A 19,176-nucleotide genomic window follows, 5' to 3' on the forward strand; every position below is an offset into this window, starting at 1 on the left:
AAGATAACCTGTCATAAAAGTCAAAGTGACATGTACTTATTCAGAAATGTAAAAGAATGGAGAGGCCATTAATATTCACTGAGCATCTACTATGTGCCAGACTCTTAGCAGCAAATTTTCCATTTAGTCTTCAAAATAAACCACTAAGGTAAATTTTATTATCCCTATTTATTTGAAGGCAAAAAAAAAAAATGAAGCCCTGAGAACTTTGAAAAACTTTTTCCAGGTCACCTATATGGTAAGTTAGATTTGTCTTTGACATTCAGACACATGACCTCCCAATTTCAAGGTCTGCCCAGGGGCTGCAGAAGAGCGTGGCGCTTGCTTGCAAAAGGCAGAAGTCAAGCAGGCTTGGAAAAGAATTCCAGTTGTTGTCACCTCAGGGATGCGTCAACCCTGTTTGAGGAACATGACTTTACATGTTCCCACTGACCATGTGGGGCTACTATGAGATAAAAGTAAGAACACAGATTGGAAGACACTTTGAAATTTTCTACTTGGGCCAAGTTCTATTGAACTCTAAGTAGTTACTCTGAGGAATCTGACAGTGCCAGGGTCAACAAAGTCAGTTAGGTGATTGATGGGCAGTGTGTGTAACTTTGTGTGACTGGATAGGATTTGTTGAGAATTAGCAAGAGCTGAAAACACATAGGATGAGACCAGCTCTGCACACCTGCTTCTTCACCTGAGTACTCACTCTGCAAACAGTCGGCATTCAGGAGGTCCTGACACTTTTCGTGGCACTTCACTCCACACTCCGAACACTTCATGCCTTGCCGGGCAATGCCCCATAGGAGCCCTTCACACTCGTAACAGTAGGTAGGTGTTGTAGCAGTCCAGACCTCAAAGTTGTGCGGGGTGGTGGAGGACATGGGGTAGATCAGTGCCTGTAGGGTCTTCTTGAAGACATGTATTTTCTGGGAAGGTGAGAGAAGTTACCAATGTAAGGTACATCAATGGATCTGGAGAAGTCCAACATAAAACAAACCATGTTATCACTTTTTCCTGAAAATACTATTTTGAGAGGACTCTTATTATTGATTTAAGTGATGACAGTCATCACAGTGACTCTGCTCAAGTATTCTTCCTTCAGTGCTCCAGGGCCCAATTCAGTAATTTGAATACAAAAACTCCCAATTTTCATATTGGACTGGGCTCCACTGCTGTGTGAGGTTCTTTCATGGCAGCACAGAGCTCTGGTTTCTGGATAATGACTACCTCCTCCATCTTGTTATTTCATGAGCACAAGGATGATGAACATCATGCTCACTGCTGGATCAATCCTCAGAGCCTAATCTAGTCTATGGCTTGAGATAGATACTTAGGAAACATCAATTCAGAAGTCAAAAGGAATTTATATTACTATCCTTGGTCTAAGTTGGCTCTTGGTCAAATTATAAAGTCATGGAAAGTATTCTCAATGCTGATTTTAAACTTCTACAAACACCCCTCACTCCTCTTTTGTATCTTAACCAGGCCTCATCTCCCTGATTCTAACATGACATCCTCTCTAACATGACACCCCTCCCTAGTTCCAAAGTATGCTTCTGTCAATCTTTCTACAGGGAACTGCTTTCACTCTCTTAAAGGGAGATATGTATTTTAAATTTATTGGAATATAACTAGTTTTCAATGTTGTGTTAGTTTCTGCTGTATAGCAAAGTGAATCAGCTTTATATATACATATATCCCCTCCCTCTTTGGTTTCCCTCACCACCCCGTCCCACCCATGAAGTCATCACAGAGCTGAGCTCCCTGTGTTACACAGCAGGTTCCCACTAGCTATCTATTTTACACACGGTAGTGTATAAAATCAGTGCTAATCTCCCAATTAATTCCACTCCTCTCCCCACCATGTCCACTTGTTCATTCTGTATGTCTCCATCTCTATTCCTGTCCTGTAAAGATGTTAATCTGTACCATTTTTATAGATTCCATGTATATGCAGTAATATACAATATTTGTTTTCCTCTTTCTGTCTGACTTCACTCTGTACGACAGACTCTAGCTCCATCCACATCTTTACAGATGACTGAACGGAGATCATTTATAACAGTGCCAATTTTAATTGGTGAAGTGAGTACTGAACAAGGAGCCCAGAGGCCTGAGTTCCTGAGCACAGGCTCTGTTGCACGACAGTTGAAATGGGCTTCAGAAGGCAGGAGCTGTCTTGTCTCTGGGTGTTAGGGTACAACACCTTTTCATGGCATGAAATGAATGTTGCACTACTTAAGAGTCTCATAATCTATGGAGAGACTTAAGTTCTCTAACCCTCAATTTCCTGCTCTACCTGTCTACTGTGTGCTGATGATCAAACTGTGTGATAGTAACTAACAAATATAGCCCGTAGGCTTCAAACACGGAATAAATGCTAAGTATGAGTGCTCATACTGCAGATTTGTTTAGATGAGTCTCTTTGCTTCTCATCTCCCACTCTGCTGGTGACTCACTGGGGAGAAAGACCAGCACTCTCTGAAGTTACATTTACAAAGAATTCCCCACAACCACCTGATGCCTGATGAATAGTTGTTTACATAAATCCTATAGGAGTCTAGCTGATAAGCAACACTAGAAGGGAAGTGCTTGTGTTTTTCATTAATCATCCTTAAATCTCATTTCAGAGTATCTTCCCACAGTGTTGAAATGGCTACCTTTCTATTCTTCAATTCCAAAGTATGGAAACAGCACTTTTCCTTTTATCAGTAATTTCCCTCACCAGGCGTTTCCCCAGAATATGTCTGGTAACGGTACAAGGAGTTTCCTTACCAGGAAGCTAATCTTCACTAAAAATTTTTCTATCTTTTGAAAAGCAAGATCCAGCCTTGCTACTCAATGAGGGTCTGATCAAAGTTCTTTACATTTCAAGTGAGTCTACAGACCAAAAGTGTGTTCAAAATATGGGAACTTCTCAAGTAGGGGACCCCTGTGTTAGGGTTTACATAGAACAAGTAGATCCATCACTTTTCAATAAAGATAATCTGAGTCAATAAATCTCCTGGTTTCATTCTGTAATGAAGATGTCATGTCTTGAAAAGAACTGTTAAGAGTTCTATTAGAAGTAGAAGCATGTATTATTCATCTTTGCTTCCCCTTTACTGCCTAGCAGAGTGATATTCAATATCATTGAAGTAAATTGAATGATTCTTGGCATAAGAGATATACCATTAGTTCTACATAGACAGTTTTATGTTCTAACTGAGCTGAGGGCCTGGGGGACTGTGTGTGTATAGTACAGAATTGTTGGTTTAGCTAAAAAAAAAAAAAATACAAGAATGGAGTTCAGGTATATTTGCAATTGCATAATTTGTTGTCTTAGTAGGGGGAAAAAACAACAACTCTAACTGGAACACTGCATAGGGATAGAACAGAGTCTGCTACTGAACACAAGAAAAGAGAGAGATACATATTAACTTAGAAAGCAGAGTTGGGCAGATTCTTTACCAGCTGAACCACAAGGGAAGCCCAAGAATACTGGAGTGGGTAACCTATCCCTTCTCCAGCAGATCTTCCCGAGCCAGAGATAGAACCGGGGTGTCCTGCATTGCAGGCAGATTCTTTACCAACTGATCTATCAGGGAAGCCTAGAGTTAAGCAAGCAGTTGCTTTTGAATATGAATTTATCCACATAATTTAAATTTAATGATTAACACATTTTATCTAATCTTCTATGTCCATTTTCTTTTTACTGAATTCAAGTGATATACAGTCAGTCTCTAAATCTTTAGGCTGTAGTAAGAGCATTAATATAAGGAACACTTGCTAAAATATTACACATGATGAAGGAAAACAAGTGAAAGCCAGTTTTGATAGACAGCTGAGAAGGTTTCATTGAAACTGAAATGTTTGTTTTGGTTTGGTTAAAGAGGCATGGTCCATTTCATGAGAAGAGAAGCTAATTTCAAAAGAGAAGAAACATGGAAAATTTATCAGACAGCACATCAAAAATCAATTGAATAGGTCATTAAAATAAACCATAACATTTGAAAGCTATAGAAGCTGGACAAAAACATAAGATAATTCAGTAGAGGGTATATGTCACCAGTCTCAAGAAAATGATAATATGAGTTTTTCACTCTTGATTTTGGGGATATGGGCATGTGTTTACTAAAGCTGCAAATCACATTAAAACAAATGGCTTATGAAAATATTTCGTATTTCAGCAAAGCATAAGATAGAATTATGGTCAATATAGAAATTCAGGAAATGAATAGCTAAGGAAAGCATGGAGAAATACATCTGATATGATCATCTCAGGAGAATATGGTATACTGAGGGAAAGAGTGTATTTCAGCAGCAAAATAAGAGCAGATCAAATAAGATTACAAGGACATAGCTTTTGTGGAATAAGGTGAAAACTTAGGATATGGGGCACTGAATAAAAACAAAAGAGAAGAAAACAAAGGAAAACCCTAAAATGAGCCATGGGAAATGGAAGTCTGCCACTTACCTTGGATTAAGAATTGGATTAATAGGAAGAGAAAATATATACACATATATACCCATGCATACAAGCACTCAGAGTAGATAGAAAGATAACTTGGTGCAGCTAATAGGATGCTAGCTGATGTGAAAGGATGGGAGCTGGGAATTATCTTATCAAGAGAGGGTCTCTGGCCTAGGTAAACAAGGAACCAGACATATGGAGAAGATGGTTTGAAGAACAAGCAGAATCCTAATTACTGGAATTAGGACTGAGGGACAGAGTGGATTCAGTGATTTGGGAGACTTGATACTATTATATTTTAAATGTTTCTAAATTTTTCAAATCTTGTACAGTCAATGTAATATTATTAGCTAAAACGTATGTTCTGATAATAAAATCTATGCTCAGTGCAAAAGTAATTTATAAACCAAAAAAGCACTAAAATAAAAAATAGCTTAATCTTTCAAAGTTAGGCATGGCTTGACCCATATTCTTCCAGTAACTTTCATATTTATAGCCAGGATATCAGGCTTTTGCAGAGAAGTAAAAAATAACAAACATTACTTTTATACTACTACTGAAGTGATTCCAGAAAATAAGGCAATTTTACTGTGTTTCAACAGTGCCTTTATCTGTAGAAATGACAAGGAACACTTTCACTCAGATAAGACTCAGTAACTACCTATGAATTACAAAGGGGAAGATGCTCATATTTTAGACATAGATCTTGTTAAAAATTCCTGCACTGAGAAAATGGAATTTAAAGCAAGTTGCTCTACTAAATCACTTCCTGAACAATTAGGACTCTGCAATTGCCTTTCCTATTGACAGCTATATGTGGAAATTAGAATGAGTCCAAGAAATAAAGCAATCAAGCCTCCTACTGAGAACAATTATCAGTGTTTTAAGGCCACCCAAATTCCAATCTACCAACTGTTGACACTTACAACAGGAACAAAGCTTGGCTGCCTCCATTTGCCACATACCTTTTCTCCCGCCCCTCATGTTAACCAGTGACTTAACTAATAAAGTTCTATTTTTCTTTTTGTACTCCCTCATAGGAATATGCAAGCCAGCATTTTCCTATACCTAAAAACAATCACATTTTGACAATTCTAGGGAAAAAGAATGTTTTCTGTTTTGAAGTGTATTTCATGTACTTAATGTATGCCTTTTAGAAAAGAAATCTATTTACTGCCCTCTATGTATCATTTTGCTATTTCTGGACAAAAGCATCAGAAAGTTTTGCAGAGCAAAGGTTAGATAGAATGTGACCTTTGAAATTTGTTGAGGACAGAACAATGGTAGAATAAGTTCCTGAGCATAAAAACAGACATAATTTCATGACTGATTTTTTAATCAGACTAATCATTACATAAGATTGACACTAGAAGGTAAAATTACTCAGGCAAAATTTTTATAGCAGAAAGTACAGAGACTAAAAGTTATGTGCCTCAACATGGAACACTTTATGTAATTAGTTTTTACTCACGTTACCACTGACTTAAGTAACTAATAGATTGAGTCCAAATAAAGAGGGTGAAGTGAAGTCGGTCAGTCGTGTCCGACTCTTTGCGACCCCACGGACTGTATGTAAGCTACCACGCTCCTCCGTCCATGGGATTTTCCAGGCAAGAGTACTGGAGTGGGTTGCCATTTCTTCTCCAGAGGATCTTCCCAACCCAGGGATCAAACCCAGGTCTCCCGCATTGTAGGCAGACGCTTTACCATCTGAGCCACCAGGGAACAGTGATAAAACAGATGATTCAGTAATTTAAGAAGAGGACAATACAGGATATACACTTTAAAGGATAATTTTGTTTCATGCCAATACATGACAAGGAACTTGATCTGAAAACAAATTAGGACAAATTTGTCATGTACTATAAGTATCAGTTTTTCTCCAATTCAAACTTTCAACGAATATATATATATAAAGAAAGTGGTATAAGATGAGTAACTTATTAAATATAAGAGGCCAAAAATAATGTGAATTTCTCCACTGGGGGAAACTTTGGACATTTTAATGTGGAAAGGTTTAGTTCTCATCAGTTGGGGCAGAGACTGAGTTTTTATAAATCTTCTGATAGAGGTCATGAAAGAGGAGGGGGGAGGATTAGGATATTATAAAAGGAAAAGAGAGAAAGGGGTGAGCATCTCTCTTAAAGGGAACCTATTCTACCGTTCTCTTTTGTAACTAAGAAAGTCACTCATGCATCTATGGAAAGCTGTGTGGTGAAACCAGACAATCATAAAAATAATAACTAATATTTACTACATATTTATGTGTCCAAGGAGCTCCCCTGGTGGCTCAAACAGTGAAGACTTTGCCTGTAATGCGGGAGACCCAGGTTCAATCCCTGGGTCGGGAAGAGCCCCAGGAGAATGCAATGGCAACCCACTCCAGTATTCTTCCCTGGAGAATTCCATGGACAGAGAAGCCTGGTGGGCTACAGTCCATGAGGTTGAAAGAGCTGGACATGACTGAGCAAGTAACACTCACTTTTCACCATGTGTACAAAATCGTTGAAGTGCTCTCAATTTATCTCATTTGATTTCCCCAACAATCTTCTATAAATATTAGTATATTCATTTTGTATATTGAAAAACTAATCTGGCATCCTAGCCAGAAAAAACAAAAAATATTTTCCTGTTTTTTTTGTGGGAAAAAGATAAAACATTTTACTATATAGAAGGGGCTCAAAAGAAACAGATTCCCCAGTTAACTCAAAAAGTTTTTAAAAGGAACTTAATGACAAAATTACAAAAGTGGATTCTCTGGAAACCTAGGAGATACGTTTGGAATCCAGTTAAAGTCCATGGGCTTGACTTGGGCTTTTCATATCATTTTCAGACATGAAATTCAGACTTGCCTCCTACCTAATGTGGGCACTGAGAGTAGTAACCAAAGCCTAAGCACTTTTAGATCTTTATATATGTGTGTGTGTGTGGGTGGGTGTGGGTGTGCGTGTGTATTTAAGACAGGATTATTCAACTTTAAAATGTGAAAAGTATTTTAATTAAATATTTAAAAAATTATCTACTTGATTAAAATAAATAGTATAGATAACTTCAATCTATTTAATGGAAAACAGGGAAAGTAAAGAAAACTTAATTTACAGAAAATAAGCCTAGAAAGGAAATAGAGTAAAATGAAGAGAAATAGTTTTTGAAAAAAAGTAATAGAACTAATTCACCCACAAAATAGAATTCACCCATAAAAAGAAAAATTCTGAAATTAAATTTTAAAATCAAGTTATTTTTCTATAAGCTATGAATAAGACACAATAAAATGTAAATAAAGGGTTAAAAAAGGTTCTACTAAGGAGGATACTAACCTAATTTAGTGAAAGTGAAAGTGAAAATCACTCAGTTATCTCCAAGTCTTTGGGACCCCATGGACTTTAGTCCATGGAATTCTCCAGGCCAGAATACTGGAGTGGGTAGCCTTTCCCTTCTCCAGGGGATTTTCCCAAGCCAGGGATCAAACCCAGGTCTCTTGCATTGCAGGCGGATTCTTTACCAGCTGAGCCACAAGGGAAGCCCAAGAATACTGGAGTGGGTAGTCTATTCCTTCTCCAGCAGATCTTCCTGACCCAGGAATTGAACTGGGGTCTCCTGCATTGCAGGCGGATTCTTTACCAACTGAACTAAAGTTTAGTATAGCTGTATTAATATCACATAGGATATTTTTAAGGAAAAAGCATTTAAAACATTATTAGTATCACTAGCAAAAGTTGAAAGAAATTATTGGGGATATAGAAGCCCCAAAACTTATGTACTAAAACAGAAAAAGCTCAGATGTGATATCTACAAAGCTGATCATGTATTAAGCTATAAGCAATCCTTAATTAAATAAGAAAGACTGAAGTATAGTCCATCTCCTCTGAATACAATGCAGTAACAAAATAAAGCCCTTATCTTTGGAATATTAATGAAAACACTTTCCAAATAACTGACGAGTCAAAATATTAATCACTGGACCATTTATCAAACAATTCTATCTAAACAACAATAAAAGCACTATATATCAAAATTTGCATGATGCAGCTAAAGTGTGCTAAGAGGAAAATGGATAGTTTTAAATGTATAAGTTAGAAAAGACAAAAAGAAAATTAAGTTAAACACATGTGGTTAAAAATATAAACAAAAGCAATAAAACGATAGATATAAAATCTTTGAAGTTTGGAAGGAGGAAGAAAAGGAGAAAGGAATACACAGAGGATGGAAATATTCTCTTTTCAAAGCTAAGTGATGGATATACAGGTGTTTGTACTGTTTTTCACTTCGTTGATGCTGTATGTATTTTGTGTGTATGCAATAGTTAAAGACCCTGATGCTGGGAAAGATTGAGGGCAAGAGGAGAAGGGTGCAATGGAGGATGAAATGGTTGGAAGGCATCACTGACTCAATGGACATGAGTTTGAGCAAACTCTGGGAGATAGTGCAGGACAGGGAAGATTGGCATGCTGTGGTTCATGGGGTTGCAAAGAGTCAAACAGGACTTAGCGACTGAACAACAACAATAGTTAACAGCAACAATAAAAATTAACAAACTACATATTCAACTTAATAAGTTAGAGAAATAGCTTCAGGATAAATATAAACAGTAGAAGTTGAATTCAAATAAGACAAGAGCAGAAATAAGTGAAATAGAAAGCAAATCAACAATATGGAGTCAACAAATGCCAGAGAATGTCTTGTATACTGATTTACAAAAGAGAAAGAAGTACAAATAAGATAAAAACAGCTCAAGCTTTTATGAATGATACAATTATATGAACACATTTATGGTATTCAATCTGAAAATTTAGAAAAAAAGACAATCTTTGGGAAAAATGTAAATTATCAAAATTGACTCAAGAACAAATGTTTAAATAACAGGAATAGAACTGTTATACTAAATAAATTGATTCAGTAAATAACTACCCTAAAACAACCCCCCCCAAAACAAAACTACAAGATGGTTTTAAGCGGCAAATTTTGTCAGTCTTTCAAGGTATAGCAACACTCATTTCACATAGATCGTCCCAGAGAAGTGACAAAAAGGAAAGCTCCCTAGCTTATTTAACAAAATTAATTTATTATTGATGCCATGATTGTTCAAAGACATTGTAAGCCATAAGCCATTTTACTAGTGAATATGGGTGCAAACATTTTACATAACTAGCAAACATATGAGAAAACCGAAGCCAAGAAAATTTCAGTAACTTGCCCAAGTTCCCTCAGTTAATAAATGGTGGACTTGGACCAACACTTTTCTCAAGCCTAGGACCATGCTCTTGAAGAAGGCAAGAAGCAAGACCAATAGCAACACTACTTGTAATGCAGCCCCTGACAATACTCCCTGCAACCTGCCCCTCAGTTGCAAAGGCAACAGGGATGCACTGGGCTCAACATGTACTCTGCATTCTTCACCTTAAGTTCCTACCTCACTGCCCTGAGGGCCATTGCTGTGCCTGGCAAGACATTTCCTTAATTCTCACTCATTGTGAAATATGTATTATTGCATTAATTTAAGGGTGAGGTAAACAAATCTCAGGGAGATAATGACAAGAAATGAGCTCTGAAAAGCAGTAAGAGGTGGAGCTGAGATTCAAACTCAGATCACATAACTTCAACAATCATTCATGTGGTTTGAAAGGATTCCTGTTTCTGAGCAGGACCCCAGACTCCTTGGGTGAACTGTGAGCCTTCAACTTCCAGACTGAATCCCAGATACTAGGCAGGTGGTTCTGACCTGTTTCCTTCTCCCATGTATCCTTCTAGTGTTATGCTAGGAATAGGACCCAGGTCTGATTTCCTGATCACTCTCACACCTAGTTCTTGCCAGTCCCTTTACTTTGGCCTGAATCCTGTATTGGAAGAAGGACCTCTATATCCCTAGACAAATCAACCCTTAGTGAGAATTCACACACTCTATAAGCATGTCCTTAGGCCAGCCTCCTAAACATGGCCATCAACTCAGATAGAACCATGTTCGAGAATCTCTTTTAGCATTGGTGATTTGGGTTCTTCACTCTTGAGTTTCCCATAGCCATCATCTAAGCTTGTCTTAATTTACATACCCCACCAACTAAGAGCTTCTATTAAGAACCATGGCAACAGCCCATGAGTGACTGTTATCTCAGCTCTCCTTACACTACATTATAAGCATCATGGCGGCAGGAATTTTTAGATGAATTGTTCTCTGCCTTATTTCCAAAATCTGAAACAATGCCTGAAACATAGTAGACAGTCCATATTTGTTGAAATGTTGAGTGGATTTACTTTGTGATACTATTGGGTCCAAACCTAGGAAATTATCACTGAGCACAAAGCTAAGGAGTATAGTGCCAGGCAGATTACTGTGTATGAATACCAGATTGTTGTTCCGTCTTGTGTTATTCAACCAGATTGGACTATTTAGAAATTACAGGCCTTAAGGGCTAATTAGACTGAGATTCCCAATCAACCTCAGTAGCTCCTCATGGTGAGTGGGGATTGGTGACGGATGGAGCACCTGGCAGTGATTTGCCCACTGCCAACTGTGTGTCAGTGGAGATGGTGCTGGCCTACCCACTGTTAACTTGCCTCAGATTTTATAGCACTTTCCTTCCTTGGAAGAGATGACTGAGCTTTTTACTGTACATCTCTTTAATTCAAATAGAATAGGGCTATTAAAATAGAAGGGCTACCATTTTCCACATGGCCAAGTCATTTTTCTTCATGTAAAGGCAAATATTTCATGCATCACATTGAGGGTGCCTGGGACTTGCGGCACCAGGAACTAGAAATTATTCACTCCAGCATTTATATTAGTTGCCCATGTAATGACTTAATGTGACAGCTTGTCAAGAATGACATTTAATATGCCTGTTGTACGGAAGTCATATTTCATTTGATTTTTGAGACAATGGCCCCAGGGAAATGGGCTTTATGAGTTTTAGCAGGAACTGTTGGGCTTGCTTCATCCACCCAACACTCACACATAAAAATCTTTTACAGAGGCCTTCTGAAACTAAAGAAAACGAATACTTTTAAGTAAAAGAACAGTTGATCAATAGCTATTTTAACCATGCAGTGAAGATGTGGTCTCTGTCAGAGCCTCAGAAAATGTAGTGGCATTCCTCTGATTTCTACTGCTTTCCTCTTAACTTTTCATAGGGATGATTATTTGTGCTTTAAACCAAAGACCATATTTTAAAACATAAAAAAAACAGTCTACAAGTTTATCAATAAAAACCTTCCATTTTGATTATTTCCTCTAAAGCAAAAGACTGGATACTCTGAGATTCAGTAAGCAATATGAGGCTTTTTGATATATCAGAGAATGTTTATTTTCTCTTGTATACAAACTACACTGGAAGTATTACATGGCATCATAAACCCAATGGATAAAAATAAGCCCCTGGGAATGCAGTCATGTTTTAAAAATACCATGGCACAATACAAAATGTTCTGAACATGCTGTAGCACCCAGATATTCAAATAGACATGTACTATTGCTGATATATATTGGGTTGAGGGGGGTTTGCTGATGGAGACCTAGGAAAGGTTGGCTTTGGGTGGAAGATGACAATGAAAGAAGAAGAAAATGAGAAATATAAATGTAAATAATGGTGTTTACATGTCAAGTATATAGAAATTTAAAACAAGCAATAATAGTGGCCATGTTTTTATTCTCTAAGAAAGACAAAGTCTCTAAAATTGGAGGAGGTAGAACACACAGTTGCAATAAAGGGGGGCACAGATAAATTTTCTTGGATACAAGCCCCAGCGTAGTAGCTGGCAGGATGCAGTTACCATGGCACAACATCCACTGCTCATTGGACTTACCGGGGAGTTTTTTTTGCTTGTTTGTTTGTTTGTTTTGTTTTTAACCCTTCTATCCTGGTTACACTTGAAGCCAGTTAAATCATTCATGGGAGTGAGACCCAGGCATCAGGGTTTGAAAGCTCCCCTAGGTGATTCTAGATGGCTCAGATGGTAAAGTATCTGCCTGCAGTGCAGGAGAAACCTGAGTTTGATCCCTGGGTTGGGAAGATCCCCTGGAGAAGGGAATGGCAATCCACTCCAGTATTCTTGCCTGGAGAATTCCATGGACAGAGGATCCTGGCAGGCTACAGTCCATGGGGTTGCAAATAGTAGGACATGACTGAGCAACACACACACACACACACACACACACGCAATTCTAATAAGCCAAATTCAAGAATCCCTGATCTAGATATTTGCAATCTATTTCTACCTTCTAATCATGTTGGTTCTTTCATTCAATAAGGAATTGACAAAGCATCTACCTCATGCCAGACTATGTAGTAAGCAATAGGGATGAAAACATTTAACAAGAACATCAAACAAGATACAGCTCTTACCCTCATGGAGTCAAAAGGGAAGGCCTTATGCAAAATAATCAAATTGTACTAACAAAAATAATAAAAGCACCAGCTCGTATTTATTGTATACTGTACCCTAGGCTGTGCAAGCATGTTAAACACTTATCCACTCCCTTCATCTTCTGTATTACTATCACATCACTATACACATGAGAGAACTCAGGCCCAGAGAAGTTCCATAACTTGCCAGAGATAATAAGCTAATTTAGTGGTCTAAATGGGACTCACCCCAAGCAGCCTTCACTCTTAACCATACCATCCTCTGGAGGTTGTGATTAAATGCTAAAAAGGCCCAGAGGAAGAAACAAATAATTGAGCCAAAAGGGGAGGGAGGTGTTTGGGAAAGCCTCAAAAATGAGGCAACATGTGGACTATGTAGAAATTTAGCAGGAATTTTCAGGTGGATTATAACAAGCAAACTGTGTTTGGATGAAATAACATTTGTAAAGATGGGAAGGTACATGAATATTTGAGCAACACAGTATAATTTGTATGATAGTGCAGCTGAGGCTTTGAGGAAATTTGTTCAGGGTGAGACTTTCTGCATGTTCCCAGTTATTCCTAGAACTTTGGAATAAACATAACAAGCAGCCCAAGCAGAATATTTTTCCCCAGACTATGATCAAGGCATAGTTAGTAGCTGACTCTGCACCTACCAATTCCTCATTGTTTAAAGATGTCCTAATCACCATAGCCAAGGAGAGTCCAGATTTCCGGGCAGCCAGGGTCTTAAAAAATTAAAACAAACAAAAAAAACCAATTGTGAGTTACTGATACATGAGGTGATTGTTATTTACCTATTACTCAGCAGAAGATGAAAATGTAACAGTATAGACTATTACTGTTCACACTTTAGGTAACAGAGACCTACTATATTCAGTAGTCAGCCAATTCATCCAGAATGTGGAATCACAGAACATTAAAGCTAAAAAAGTCTCTTTTAGATCATCAATGGAGAAGGCAATGGCAACCCACTCCAATACTCTTGCCTGGAAAATCCCATGGACGGAGGAGCCTGGTAGGCTGCAGTCCATGGGGTCACTAAGAGTTGGACACGACTGATCAACTTCACTTTCGCTTTTTACTTGCATGCATTGGAGAAGGAAATGGCAACCCACTCCAGTATTCTTGCCTGGAGACTCCCAGGGATGGCAGAGCCTGGTGGGCTGCCGTCTATGGGGTCGCACAGAGTCGAACTCGACTGAAGCAACTTAGCAGCAGCAGCAGATCATCAAACCTAGACCCTACATTTTACAGATGATAAAACTGAGGCCCAGTAAGGAAGTCTGAGTAACCCAAGGTTTCTAGGCTAGCATGAGACTTCTAAAACATTGTTTTTCTCCAAGATGACCATAATCACATGCCTTCATAAAACATGACCGTTGATACAGAGCCAGCTGACCTCTCTGATAGCCCTGAATCACAACAGGTATTAGATGATTCTTGAGTTGTCTATAATTTCCTGGAATGTGCTTCCATATATAGCCAATGTATTTTCTTACCAAGTATCCATTTTATCAAGTGAGAATCATCATTCTCAGATTTGTTTTCTTCACTCAATGCTGGTAACTTAGGTAATTTTAAGTAAAAGTTACATTCCTTTAGTTTCCCCTGTAAAATAGAACCATTATACTGCTCCCACTAGAAACATAGAAACATACACCATATAATGTATAATGTACTCAATGGTACTACAGAGAACTGCGGAAATCAGTTCTACATGGGAATATTAAATATTCTCCCCCATTAGGAACAAAGGGAAGTCACAGTGAAATAATTCATCTTGTCAGAAATATATCTACTTGGAGCCACAAAGACACTGTGCCTAGTTAAGTTCAGTACAGTCCTAAGTGGGGAGACAACTTTCTATCCATCTCCACCCCTACCATGCAAACTTATAGGGCACTTATCTCCAAAGACAGCCTTTTATCTCTGACAACTACTGTCCCTCAAATTATGTTTTTAGTCTATTTTAGTCCATATTTGCACTTGCTATTTACATAAGTTGTTCTATCTTTCAGAATTGAGATGTTAAATTCTTATAGAACCCAAACTTCTTATTTTTACATGTCTCTGTCTTTTTATTTCCCCACCATGCTCTCTTTGATCAGATGAATAAGAGCAGTATACATTTGAGAAGACTGCCAAATATTAATTAAATAAATTTAAAATCACTTACCATGGCCTGAAGAGTCCAAGTGATAGAGAAAATAAAATATAAATAGACATATGAGAAAAGAACATAATAATGTTAAATAAGCCTAATGCTAAAACATGATGTCACACTACAATGGCAGGAATCTGAGGTAACTGCATAGACATATCATGCGTTCCAGCATAAGATTTTTCCAGGGAAGATTTTGTCTTTTCTAATTTAAAGCTAAAGTGATGATCTTCAGATAAAGGTTTTCACAGCAAAATTAAAAATTACCAGTATCAAGAATCTGTGTACATTATTATAAAAGGGAAACTTCAGTTTCTCTGGGGGAAATATATTTTCATGTAATAATCTATTAAGAATATGCCTCCAAAACATGAAAACACTGTGAATGATAGAAAACATTTCTTTTTCCTGTTGATGGGCTATTTTTTTAGACTTTAATACAGACTATTATTAATTCTTTTAATTTCTCAGCAGTCTTCAGCATATTTCCTTATAGGAGAGTTTGTTATTCAGAGTTATGTTCAGGGCTGATATGGGCTTTAATGACCTGGAAGCCATTGTTTTCTTTGGAGAGTGAAAAAGCTTATTAATTTGGTTAGATTTGATCTTAATATAAAAGAATAAAGAACTGATTAATATTGTCTGGTTGCTTTATAAAATACTAAAGATTATAGGGTTAAGGTGAAGACTCCAAATCCAGCCTTCCACTGCAAATTAAACTCGTGGTCATTTATAAAATTGAGTACATCAAAGCCCAATTCCAGAAGCCTGCTTGGCATGTTTTGTGACTTCCTTTTTGCTCAATTATAGCACTATTTTAACTCAATCTGTAATTTCACCTAATATCAAAAGCTGTCAAAAGGTTAGAGCTATTTCCTCCATCTAATAGACTTTAAAGAAATAAAAAGCCTAATGCTGCTAGCATCCAGCTTCTGTGTTTTATGCTATGAAATATTTACAGGCTAGGCATTTAACAAGAAGGACAATATGACATCTAATAAAGACAACGCATGTAGTCAAAATGAATTAAACAGGAGTGACTCACCACATCTCGTACAATAGGCAGAGTTTTCTTTCTGCGGAGATCTGGCATACTGTCAATACCGTAAAGTCCCCGACCAGCTCTGAAAGAGGGGGAAAAGAAATGATTTCAATGGGGAATAGACTTCCTATTAAAAAAAAAAAAATTCCACTGTCTGTAGTAAAAAGGCTGTGAAAGAAAGGTTAAAGGATTACCATACTGGTTAAGACAGCAGCAAAGATCCAAGACTCAAGGACCTTGCCCCAAAACAAGAGACCAACTATCACACATAGTGATCACTCACCATCTTAGATAGTTCTATACTTTGAAGGATTGTATATGGTCTAGTTTGACACATTGTTTTATTGTACCACAGAGAGGATAATTAAAATTGTTAGGTATATGGAACTCTGCACCTAGAGGAAGAAACAGAATCAAACCAGTTTTGGTGAAAGTTTGATCTGTCTGCAATGATTAAAAAAAAAATACTTTTATTGTAAAAATACTATTTTTTGTGTGTGTACATTGTGTCTTCACAGATTGAACTCCAAGCAGCATCTTAAGAATTTACCAACATATTTAAAATACTAGTGATTATCCCAGTACCATAATTTCCACTTATCTGAATTATCCAAAGATAAATGCACAAGATTAAATGTTGTATAAGCATGTTCACTGCAGCTTTTTGTACTAACAACAAAAGCTAGGTAACCTAAATATTCAGTAAAAGTATACTGATCAAATGAATTATAGAATATTACACAATGGAAGTGATGCAATCATTAAAGTAAATCAGTTAAATACCCATGTGCATATATAAAAAATACAGTATGTTAAGAAAGCACATTTCCATATTATTAAGTTTCCTGCTGCTGCTGCTAAGTCGCTTCAGTCGTGTCCGACTCTGTGCGACCCCATAGACGGCAGCCCCCTAGTCTCCCCCATCCCTGGGATTCTCCAGGCAAGAACACTGGAGTGGGTTGCCATTTCTTTCTCCAATGTATGAAAGTGAAAAGCGAAAGTGAAGTTGCTCAGTCTTGTCCGACTCTTCAAGACCCCATGGACTGCAGCCTACCAGGCTCTTCCACCCATGGGATTTTCCAGGTTAGAGTACTGGAGTGGGTTGCCATTGATTAAGTTTCCTTTTGACCCTCATATGTATGGGTGCTTATATACGCATGGGAAATGTCTAGAAATATATTCACCAAATTGATAACCATACTTACCTCTGTGGAATAAAATTGGATGAAAGAGAGAAGACTCCCTATGTTATAAATTTAGTAATGTTCAACATTTTTATAGTAAGCTGTGTTATATCTGCAATTTAAAATAATTTTAAATATATTAATATTTGTTTATTAAAATAAATTTAATAGATTGAATTTTATTTTTCTTGCATCGAAGCCAGTCTTTTTACACAATCAAAAAGGTGCTAACATCATTGATGATAGCTTCCCCTTCCGCTCACTTGAACTGTGCAACTCCTGCTAACCTCTAGCTGAGAGGCCAGCTTTTGCACCAGAAATATCACAATGCAGACACAATGTTTTAGCTGGGCAGCTTTGCCATTGAAACAGGCTGCAACAGCCAATAAGAGGTTATCAGCATTTTAATATTCAGTTTTCACTGACACAAAGATTGTCTTTTCATTCTTGCTACTTAATTTAACAATGGCGAACCTTTGTCTTGTTGTATCTCTTAGTAGTCAACAGTCTGAACTCTAATATTTCCAATCTGGTGATCTTGAACAATACACAATAATCCATCATCAAACTCATATAAAATAGTAGTCAGAGCAAAATATTAATGAAGATGGTAATAAACAGTAATAATGTCATAACTTACATGTTTGAAAATAAGGACCAAATGCAGTAATACATGTGAAATATTAAAACCGTTGCACATGGTTGTGTCACTGTCAGTGATGAACAGAGTATACTTAAGGTCATGCACTTGAAATAAAAGTTACCTGTAGGTCACAGAATACAGGACAAGAGTAATTATGGGGCAGAGACCAAGGAAGAGGAAAAGAATGGGAAGGAATAAAATATGGGAGGGGAGACAGGATGTGGTAGCTGGAGATGACATTTAACATTTAAGTGGTCCACCACTGAACCTGTGAAAAAGGAGTTAATACAGCTTCTGTTGTCTGACACTCTAGAGCATCTGATTGGTGGCTCAGAGTAAAGAATCTGCCTGCAATGAGGGAGACCTGGGTTCGATCCCTGGATTGAGAAGATCCCCTGGAGGAGGAAATGGCAACCCACTCCAGTATTCTTGCCTGGAATATACCCATGGACAGAGGAGCCTGGCGGGCTACAGTCCATGGGTTCGCAAAGAGTCAGACATGACTGAGTACATAAGACACTCTCTAGGTCAAGGGCTGTGATGGTCATGGTGACAAAAGAGCAAGAATTGAGACCACAAAAGACTCATTGGCAACATTCTCTCATGAACTCCAAGAAATTGCAGAGTACAGAAGGGCAGTGTTTTTTTTTTTCTCTCAACACTCATCTTCAGAAAGACCACTGCTATCTCAGTGTGACATCCTGCTTCCCTCCTCTCCTCTTCCCATATTCTTCTCTCCCTGCTTGTTCGTGCTTGAACCTCCCCTGCCACACACACCTCAAACACTAAATATATGGGAAAGTAAATAAATAAATAGATGGGAAAGGATTATGTAAGTGTGTTTCCAAAGCATTTTTCCAGTTTCATTTGCTCCAATCTAAGACTCTGATTCCATGCAGTTTCTACTTTCACTCCTCCGTGAACAGAATAATAATGGCATAAAATGTTCATCAATAAATGTCTTTCCACCACATTACATAGCAATCATACTAACTCACTGCCTCCAAGTGTTTTGAAATGTTTTGACTCCTAAATAATGTGACTTTAATAACTTTGTAAAGAAACATATTCAATTGTGATAATGGTTGAGAAAGTGATTTATAAAATGCAAAGTGTTAATATAAATGAGTCATGTATTTTCTTCCTATCAATAACAGACTATTTATTTTATTTGTGTTTTCCTTCTCATGGAACTTAAATTCCAAAGCGCATCTAGAATTTGGAGTAACTGTATATATACACAAATTCAGGAATCAATAACGCACATATATGTTCTTGAATCACACTTCACCCTTATGCTTATCTCATCAGAAGAGAGATACACAAGGACTGAGGCCAAACT

The 19,176-nt window shown here is 37.5% G+C and overlaps 1 protein-coding gene across 1 annotated transcript in view; it reads right to left on the reverse strand.

The window, feature by feature from the left end:
* The window catches only part of UNC13C (unc-13 homolog C), a 1,717,543-nt gene that overhangs the window by 383,177 nt on the left and 1,315,190 nt on the right, over positions 1-19,176 (reverse strand). Inside the window, exons 35-38 of the mRNA XM_081513848.1 lie at positions 16,011-16,089; positions 14,981-14,986; positions 13,458-13,529; positions 698-917 (exon numbers count right to left, since the gene is read on the reverse strand). Of these exons, the coding sequence (XP_081369974.1) occupies positions 698-917; positions 13,458-13,529; positions 14,981-14,986; positions 16,011-16,089 (377 nt within the window). The remainder of the gene's footprint in view (positions 1-697; positions 918-13,457; positions 13,530-14,980; positions 14,987-16,010; positions 16,090-19,176) is intronic.

The sequence above is a fragment of the Giraffa tippelskirchi genome, chromosome 7 (genome assembly GCF_054371585.1).
Source record: "Giraffa tippelskirchi isolate mGirTip1 chromosome 7, T2T-mGirTip1v1.2.pri, whole genome shotgun sequence".
In the NCBI taxonomy this organism is placed as follows: Eukaryota; Metazoa; Chordata; class Mammalia; order Artiodactyla; family Giraffidae; genus Giraffa; species Giraffa tippelskirchi.